The following is a 12192-nucleotide window of genomic DNA, read 5'->3' as shown; positions in this document are numbered from 1 at the left end:
ACCACCACTAGGAGGAGATCACTACATACAGATTATACACCACCACTAGGAGGAGATCACTACATACACATTATACACCACCACTAGGAGGAGATCACTACATACACATTATACACCACCACTAGGAGGAGATCACTACATACAGATTATACACCACCACTAGGAGGAGATCACTACATACAGATTATACACCACCACTAGGGGGAGATCACTACATACACATTATACACCACCACTAGGAGGAGATCACTACATACAGATTATACACCACCACTAGGGGGAGATCACTACATACATATTATACACCACCACTAGGAGGAGATCACTACATACACATTATACACCACCACTAGGAGGAGATCACTACATACAGATTATACACCACCACTAGGAGGAGATCACTACATACAGATTATACACCACCACTAGGGGGAGATCACTACATACACATTATACACCACCACTAGGGGGAGATCACTACATACACATTATACACCTCCACTAGGGGGAGATCACTACATACACATTATACACCACCACTAGGGGGAGATCACTACATACACATTATACACCACCACTAGGGGGAGATCACTACATACACATTATACACCACCACTAGGAGGAGATCACTACATACAGATTATACACCACCACTAGGGGGAGCTCACTACATACACATTATACACCACCACTAGGAGGAGATCACTACATACACATTATACACCACCACTAGGGGGAGATCACTACATACACATTATACACCACCACTAGGGGGAGATCACTACATACACATTATACACCACCACTAGGAGGAGATCACTACATACAGATTATACATCACCACTAGGAGGAGATCACTACATACACATTATACACCACCACTAGGAGGAGATCACTACATACACATTATACACCACCACTAGGGGGAGCTCACTACATACACATTATACACCACCACTAGGAGGAGATCACTACATACAGATTATACAGCACCACTAGGAGGAGCTCACTACATACAGATTATACACCACCACTAGGGGGAGCTCACTACATACACATTATACACCACCACTAGGAGGAAATCACTACATACACATTATACACCACCACTAGGGGGAGATCACTACATACAGATTATACATCACCACTAGGGGGAGATCACTACATACACATTATACATCACCACTAGGAGGAGATCACTACATACACATTATACACCACCACTAGGAGGAGATCACTACATACACATTATACACCACCACTAGGAGGAGATCACTACATACAGATTATACACCACCACTAGGGGGAGATCACTACATACACATTATACACCACCACTAGGAGGAGATCACTACATACAGATTATACACCACCACTAGGGGGAGATCACTACATACACATTATACACCACCACTAGGAGGAGATCACTACATACAGATTATACACCACCACTAGGGGGAGCTCACTACATACACATTATACACCACCACTAGGAGGAGATCACTACATACAGATTATACACCACCACTAGGGGGAGCTCACTACATACACATTATACACCACCACTAGGAGGAGATCACTACATACACATTATACACCACCACTAGGAGGAGATCACTACATACACATTATACACCACCACTAGGAGGAGATCACTACATACAGATTATACATCACCACTAGGAGGAGATCACTACATACACATTATACACCACCACTAGGAGGAGATCACTACATACACATTATACACCACCACTAGGAGGAGATCACTACATACACATTATACACCACCACTAGGGGGAGATCACTACATACACATTATACACCACCACTAGGAGGAGATCACTACATACAGATTATACACCACCACTAGGGGGAGATCACTACATACACATTATACACCACCACTAGGAGGAGATCACTACATACACATTATACACCACCACTAGGAGGAGATCACTACATACACATTATACACCACCACTAGGGGGAGATCACTACATACACATTATACATCACCACTAGGAGGAGATCACTACATACACATTATACACCACCACTAGGGGGAGATCACTACATACACATTATACACCACCACTAGGAGGAGATCACTACATACACATTATACACCACCACTAGGAGGAGATCACTACATACACATTATACACCACCACTAGGGGGAGATCACTACATACACATTATACATCACCACTAGGAGGAGATCACTACATACACATTATACACCACCACTAGGGGGAGATCACTACATACACATTATACACCACCACTAGGAGGAGATCACTACATACACATTATACACCACCACTAGGGGGAGATCACTACATACACATTATACATCACCACTAGGAGGAGATCACTACATACACATTATACACCACCACTAGGGGGAGCTCACTACATACACATTATACACCACCACTAGGGGGAGATCACTACATACACATTATACACCACTACTAGGAGGAGATCACTACATACACATTATACACCACCACTAGGGGGAGATCACTACATACACATTATACACCACCACTAGGGGGAGATCACTACATACACATTATACACCACCACTAGAAGGAGATCACTACATACACATTATACACCACCACTAGGGGGAGATCACTGCATACACATTATACACCACCACTAGGGGGAGATCACTGCATACACATTATACACCACCACTAGGGGGAGATCACTACATACAGATTATACACCACCACTAGGAGGAGATCACTACATACACATTATACACCACCACTGGGGGAGATCACTACATACACATTATACACCACCACTAGGAGGAGATCACTACATACACATTATACACCACCACTAGGGGGAGATCACTACATACACATTATACACCTCCACTAGGGGGAGATCACTACATACACATTATACACCACCACTAGGGGGAGATCACTACATACACATTATACACCACCACTAGGAGGAGATCACTACATACAGATTATACACCACCACTAGGAGGAGATCACTACATACACATTATACACCACCACTAGGGGGAGATCACTACATACACATTATACACCACCACTAGGAGGAGATCACTACATACACATTATACACCACCACTAGGGGAAGATCACTACATACAGATTATACACCACCACTAGGGGGAGATCACTACATACACATTATACACCACCACTAGGGGGAGATCACTACATACACATTATACACCACCACTAGGAGGAGATCACTACATACACATTATACACCACCACTAGGGGGAGATCACTACATACACATTATACACCACCACTAGGGGGAGCTCACTACATACAGATTATACATCACCACTAGGAGGAGATCACTACATACACATTATACACCACCACTAGGGGGAGATCACTACATACAGATTATACACCACCACTAGGAGGAGATCACTACATACAGATTATACACCACCACTAGGAGGAGATCACTACATACACATTATACACCACCACTAGGAGGAGATCACTACATACACATTATACACCACCACTAGGAGGAGATCACTACATACAGATTATACACCACCACTAGGAGGAGATCACTACATACAGATTATACACCACCACTAGGGGGAGATCACTACATACACATTATACACCACCACTAGGAGGAGATCACTACATACAGATTATACACCACCACTAGGGGGAGATCACTACATACATATTATACACCACCACTAGGAGGAGATCACTACATACACATTATACACCACCACTAGGAGGAGATCACTACATACAGATTATACACCACCACTAGGAGGAGATCACTACATACAGATTATACACCACCACTAGGGGGAGATCACTACATACACATTATACACCACCACTAGGGGGAGATCACTACATACACATTATACACCTCCACTAGGGGGAGATCACTACATACACATTATACACCACCACTAGGGGGAGATCACTACATACACATTATACACCACCACTAGGGGGAGATCACTACATACACATTATACACCACCACTAGGAGGAGATCACTACATACAGATTATACACCACCACTAGGGGGAGCTCACTACATACACATTATACACCACCACTAGGAGGAGATCACTACATACACATTATACACCACCACTAGGGGGAGATCACTACATACACATTATACACCACCACTAGGGGGAGATCACTACATACACATTATACACCACCACTAGGAGGAGATCACTACATACAGATTATACATCACCACTAGGAGGAGATCACTACATACACATTATACACCACCACTAGGAGGAGATCACTACATACACATTATACACCACCACTAGGGGGAGCTCACTACATACACATTATACACCACCACTAGGAGGAGATCACTACATACAGATTATACAGCACCACTAGGAGGAGCTCACTACATACAGATTATACACCACCACTAGGGGGAGCTCACTACATACACATTATACACCACCACTAGGAGGAAATCACTACATACACATTATACACCACCACTAGGGGGAGATCACTACATACAGATTATACATCACCACTAGGGGGAGATCACTACATACACATTATACATCACCACTAGGAGGAGATCACTACATACACATTATACACCACCACTAGGAGGAGATCACTACATACACATTATACACCACCACTAGGAGGAGATCACTACATACAGATTATACACCACCACTAGGGGGAGATCACTACATACACATTATACACCACCACTAGGAGGAGATCACTACATACAGATTATACACCACCACTAGGGGGAGATCACTACATACACATTATACACCACCACTAGGAGGAGATCACTACATACAGATTATACACCACCACTAGGGGGAGCTCACTACATACACATTATACACCACCACTAGGAGGAGATCACTACATACAGATTATACACCACCACTAGGGGGAGCTCACTACATACACATTATACACCACCACTAGGAGGAGATCACTACATACACATTATACACCACCACTAGGAGGAGATCACTACATACACATTATACACCACCACTAGGAGGAGATCACTACATACAGATTATACATCACCACTAGGAGGAGATCACTACATACACATTATACACCACCACTAGGAGGAGATCACTACATACACATTATACACCACCACTAGGAGGAGATCACTACATACACATTATACACCACCACTAGGGGGAGATCACTACATACACATTATACACCACCACTAGGAGGAGATCACTACATACAGATTATACACCACCACTAGGGGGAGATCACTACATACACATTATACACCACCACTAGGAGGAGATCACTACATACACATTATACACCACCACTAGGAGGAGATCACTACATACACATTATACACCACCACTAGGGGGAGATCACTACATACACATTATACATCACCACTAGGAGGAGATCACTACATACACATTATACACCACCACTAGGGGGAGATCACTACATACACATTATACACCACCACTAGGAGGAGATCACTACATACACATTATACACCACCACTAGGAGGAGATCACTACATACACATTATACACCACCACTAGGGGGAGATCACTACATACACATTATACATCACCACTAGGAGGAGATCACTACATACACATTATACACCACCACTAGGGGGAGATCACTACATACACATTATACACCACCACTAGGAGGAGATCACTACATACACATTATACACCACCACTAGGGGGAGATCACTACATACACATTATACATCACCACTAGGAGGAGATCACTACATACACATTATACACCACCACTAGGGGGAGCTCACTACATACACATTATACACCACCACTAGGGGGAGATCACTACATACACATTATACACCACTACTAGGAGGAGATCACTACATACACATTATACACCACCACTAGGGGGAGATCACTACATACACATTATACACCACCACTAGGGGGAGATCACTACATACACATTATACACCACCACTAGAAGGAGATCACTACATACACATTATACACCACCACTAGGGGGAGATCACTGCATACACATTATACACCACCACTAGGGGGAGATCACTGCATACACATTATACACCACCACTAGGGGGAGATCACTACATACAGATTATACACCACCACTAGGAGGAGATCACTACATACACATTATACACCACCACTAGGGGGAGATCACTACATACACATTATACACCACCACTAGGGGGAGATCAGTACATACACATTATACACCACCACTAGGGGGAGATCACTACATACACATTATACATCACCACTAGGAGGAGATCACTACATACACATTATACACCACCACTAGGGGGAGCTCACTACATACACATTATACACCACCACTAGGGGGAGATCACTACATACACATTATACACCACCACTAGGAGGAGATCACTACATACACATTATACACCACCACTAGGGGGAGATCACTACATACACATTATACACCACCACTAGGGGGAGATCACTACATACACATTATACACCACCACTAGGAGGAGATCACTACATACAGATTATACACCACCACTAGGGGGAGATCACTACATACACATTATACACCACCACTAGAGGGAGATCACTACATACACATTATACACCACCACTAGGAGGAGATCAATATATACACATTATACACCACCACTAGGGGGAGCTCACTACATACACATTATACACCACCACTAGGAGGAGATTACTACATACAGATTATACACCACCACTAGGGGGAGATCACTACATACACATTATACACCACCACTAGGGGGAGATCACTACATACACATTATACACCACCACTAGGGGGAGATCACTACATACACATTATACACCACCACTAGGGGGAGATCACTACATACACATTATACACCACCACTAGGAGGAGATCACTACATACACATTATACACCACCACTAGGGGGAGCTCACTACATACAGATTATACACCACCACTAGGGGGAGATCACTACATACACATTATACACCACCACTAGGAGGAGATCACTACATACACATTATACACCACCACTAGGAGGAGATCACTACATACACATTATACACCACCACTAGGGGTAGATCACTACATACAGATTATACACTACCACTAGGGAGAGATCACTACATACAGATTATACACCACCACTAGGGGGAGATCACTACATACACATTATACACCACCACTAGGGGGAGATCACTACATACACATTATACACCACCACTAGGGGGAGATCACTACATACACATTATACACCACCACTAGGAGGAGATCACTACATACACATTATACACCACCACTAGGGAGAGATCACTACATACAGATTATACACCACCACTAGGAGGAGATCACTACATACAGATTATACACCACCACTAGGAGGAGATCACTACATACACATTATACACCACCACTAGGGGTAGATCACTACATACAGATTATACACCACCACTAGGGGGAGATCACTACATACACATTATACACCACCACTAGGAGGAGATCACTACATACACATTATACACCACCACTAGGGGGAGATCACTACATACACATTATACACCACCACTAGGGAGAGATCACTACATACAGATTATACACCACCACTAGGGATAGATCACTACATACACATTATACACCACCACTAGGGGGAGATCACTACATACACATTATACACCACCACTAGGAGGAGATCACTACATACACATTATACACCACCACTAGGGATAGATCACTACATACACATTATACACCACCACTAGGAGGAGATCACTACATACACATTATACACCACCACTAGGGGTAGATCACTACATACAGATTATACACCACCACTAGGGGGAGATCACTACATACACATTATACACCACCACTAGGGAGAGATCACTACATACAGATTATACACCACCACTAGGAGGAGATCACTACATACACATTATACACCACCACTAGGGATAGATCACTACATACACATTATACACCACCACTAGGAGGAGATCACTACATACACATTATACACCACCACTAGGGGGAGATCACTACATACACATTATACACCACCACTAGGAGGAGATCACTACATACACATTATACACCACCACTAGTGGGAGATCACTACATACACATTATACACCACCACTAGGGGGAGATCACTACATACACATTATACACCACCACTAGGGGGAGGTCACTACATACACATTATACACCACCACTAGGAGGAGATCACTACATACAGATTATACACCACCACTAGGAGGAGATCACTACATACACATTATACACCACCACTAGGAGGAGATCACTACATACAGATTATACACCACCACTAGGGGGAGATCACTACATACACATTATACACCACCACTAGGGGGAGATCACTACATACACATTATACACCACCACTAGGGGGAGATCACTACATACACATTATACACCACCACTAGGAGGAGATCACTACATACAGATTATACACCACCACTAGGAGGAGATCACTACATACACATTATACACCACCACTAGGGGGAGATCACTACATACACATTATACACCACCACTAGGAGGAGATCACTACATACACATTATACACCACCACTAGGAGGAGATCACTACATACACATTATACACCACCACTAGGAGGAGATCACTACATACACATTATACACCACCACTAGGGGGAGATCACTACATACAGATTATACACCACCACTAGGGGGAGATCACTACATACACATTATACACCACCACTAGGGGGAGATCACTACATACACATTATACACCACCACTAGTGGGAGATCACTACATACACATTATACACCACCACTAGGGGGAGATCACTACATACACATTATACACCACCACTAGGGGGAGATCACTACATACACATTATACACCACCACTAGGGGGAGATCACTACATACACATTATACACCACCACTAGTGGGAGATCACTACATACACATTATACACCACCACTAGGAGGAGATCACTACATACACATTATACACCACCACTAGGAGGAGATCACTACATACACATTATACACCACCACTAGGGGGAGATCACTACATACACATTATACACCACCACTAGGAGGAGATCACTACATACACATTATACACCACCACTAGGGGGAGATCACTACATACACATTATACACCACCACTAGGAGGAGATCACTACATACACATTATACACCACCACTAGGGGGAGATCACTACATATGGATTATTCTGCCCCCATCATTTTGGTTCGGCCCATGTATGTAGGGGATGTGGACTTGTGATATTATTATTATTTGCAGGTATCAGTATGAGGGTTCGGTCTTTCATTCTTCCGATAATTCCTCCTCACATCTACATCTTTGTCTGGCCAATGACAGTGGAGCCCCGCCCTTTGAGCATGGAGTGCCGGCCCCTGAGGATTCTGAAGGTTTGTGTTTAGCTTTTTAATATTTTATCTTTTCCCAGTTTTTGTTCACAGAGAAGAAGCAGAGGAATCTCTTCTGTTTTTATGTTCATTTATAGACTTTCTAAATAATTTAGTTAAAATTTTTGGAAAAGTTTTATTCCTTGAAAGGGATAATATCCAAAATAATACAGAATATCAGTGACTGTTACATTGTTTGATTCTCCAATCGCATCAGGAGCCGTGGTCAATTTTCTGCTTTTACAATATGCCCTATACTCCAGTCACATCCAGAGCTGCAGTGACTATTCTACTGATACATCATGTCCTATACATCAGTCACATCCAGAGCTGCAGTTACTATTCTACTGATACACCATGTCCTATACTCCAGTCACATCCAGAGCTGCAGTTACTATTCTACTGATACACCATGTCCTATACTCTAGTCACATCTAGAGATGCAGTCACCATTCTGCTGATACATCATGTCCTAAACTTCAGTCAAATCCAGAGCTGCAGTCACTATTCTACTGATACTTCATGTCCTATACTCCAGTCACATCCAGAGCTGCAGTCACTATTCTACTGATACTTCATGTCCTATACTCCAGTCACATCCAGAGCTGCAGTCACTATTCTACTGATACTTCATGTCCTATACTGCAGTCACATCCAGAGCTGCAGTCACTATTCTACTGATGCATCATGTCCTATACTCCAGTCACATCCAGAGCTGCGGTCACTATTCTACTGATACTTCATGTCCTATACTCCAGTCACATCCAGAGCTGCAGTCACTATTCTACTGATGCATCATGTCCTATACTCCAGTCACATCCAGAGCTGCAGTCACTATTCTACTGATACATCATGTCCAATACTCCAGTCACATCCAGAGCTGCAGTCACTTTTCTACTGATACATCGTGTCCTATACTCCAGTCACATCCAGAGCTGCAGTCACTTTTCTACTGATACATCATGTCCTATACTCCAGTCACATCCTGAGCTGAAGTCACTATTCTACAGATACATTGTGTCCTATACTCCAGTCACATCCAGAGCTGCAGTCACTATTCTACTGATACATCATGTCCTATACTCCAGTCACATCCTGAGCTGCAGTCACTATTCTACAGATACATTGTGTCCTATACTCCAGTCACATCCAGAGCTGCAGTCACTATTCTACTGATACATCATGTGCTATTCTCCAGTCACATCCAGAGCTGCATTTACTATTCTACTGATACATTGGGGCATATTTACTTACGCGGCGCGTTCTCTGCGGTGGATTCGGGTCCGGCCGGGATTCACTAAGGCAGTTCCTCCGCCGTCCACCAGGTGGCGCTGCTGCGCTGAAGAGCATCGGAACGCACTGGAATACACCAAGCGGCGCTGAGTGAAGGTAAGCACGTGCCGAGCGACAATTTTTTTTATTTAAATGCGGTGGTTTTTACGAATCCCTCGGGTTTTCGTTCGGCCACACCCCCCGATTTCCGTCGCGTGCATGCCGGTGCCGATGTGCCACAATCCGATCGCATGCGCCAAAATCCCGGGGCAATTCAGGGGAAATCAGCGCAAATCGGAAATATTCGGGTAACACTTCGGGAAAACGCGAATCGGGCCCTTAGTAAATGACCCCCTCTGTGTCTCATACTCCAGTCACATCCAGAGCAGCAGTCACTAATCTACTGATACATCATGTCTGATACTCCAGTCACATCCAGAGCTGCAATCACTATTCTACTGGTACATTGTGTCCTATACTCCAGTCACATCCAGAGCTGCAGTCACTTTTCTACTGATTCATCATGTCCTATACTCCAGTCACATCCAGAGCTGCAGTCACTATTCTACTGATCCATCATGTCCTATACTCCAGTCACATCCAGAGCTGCAGTCACTATTCTACTGATACATCATGTCCTATACTCCAGTCACATCCAGAGCTGCAGTCACTATTCTACTGATACATCGTGTCTTATACTCCAGTCACATCCAGAGCTGCAGTCACTATTTTACTGATACATCATGTCCTATACTCCAGTCACATGCAGAGCTGCAGTCACTATTCTACTGATACATCGTGTCTTATACTCCAGTCACATCCAGAGCTGCAGTCACTATTCTACTGATACATCGTGTCTTATACTCCAGTCACATCCAGAGCTGCAGTCACTATTCTACTGATACATCATGTCCTATACTCCAGTCACATGCAGAGCTGCAGTCACTATTCTAAGGTTACACTGTGTCCTATACTCCAGTCACATCCAGAGCTGTGGTCACTATGTTAGGGCACCCCCTGTGTCTTACCCTCTGAGCCGCCTGTGTCTGTCCTCAGTGTGCCAGGCAGGATCCTCGGAGTCTCTGATGTGGATCTTCGTTCTGGTTGGGAATATCCTGCAGGGGATCGGGGAGACCCCTATCGAGCCGCTGGGACTCTCCTACGTGGACGACTTCGCCAAAGAGGAGAACTCGCCGTTTTATATCGGTAAGTAACAGATCCGGACAACGGCTGTGAGACGCCCCGACCTCTCACCCATCCCAGGTCATGACTTGTGCTCTGGTGACATCCAGAGCTGCGGGGTATGAGGGGGCAGGAGGAGAGAATGGACAGACGGATGGAGGGGGTGAAGGGGCAGGAGGAGAGAATGGACAGACGGATGGAGGGGGTGAGGGGGCAGGAGGAGAGAATGGACAGATGGATGGAGGGGGTGAGGGGGCAGGAGGAGAGAATGG

The 12192-nt window shown here is 44.1% G+C and overlaps 1 protein-coding gene across 2 annotated transcripts in view; it reads left to right on the top strand.

Moving 5' to 3' along the window:
- The window catches only part of LOC140125878 (solute carrier organic anion transporter family member 1A2-like), a 95662-nt gene that overhangs the window by 20648 nt on the left and 62822 nt on the right, over positions 1-12192 (top strand). For both annotated transcript variants that reach the window (XM_072144758.1, XM_072144759.1), the window contains exons 5-6: positions 9342-9469; positions 11795-11944. In XM_072144758.1, coding sequence (XP_072000859.1) covers positions 9342-9469; positions 11795-11944 — 278 coding nt within the window. The remainder of the gene's footprint in view (positions 1-9341; positions 9470-11794; positions 11945-12192) is intronic.

This window comes from Engystomops pustulosus, chromosome 4 (genome assembly GCF_040894005.1).
Source record: "Engystomops pustulosus chromosome 4, aEngPut4.maternal, whole genome shotgun sequence".
In the NCBI taxonomy this organism is placed as follows: domain Eukaryota; kingdom Metazoa; phylum Chordata; class Amphibia; order Anura; family Leptodactylidae; genus Engystomops; species Engystomops pustulosus.
This window is presented reverse-complemented; position numbering and strand designations above follow the sequence as displayed.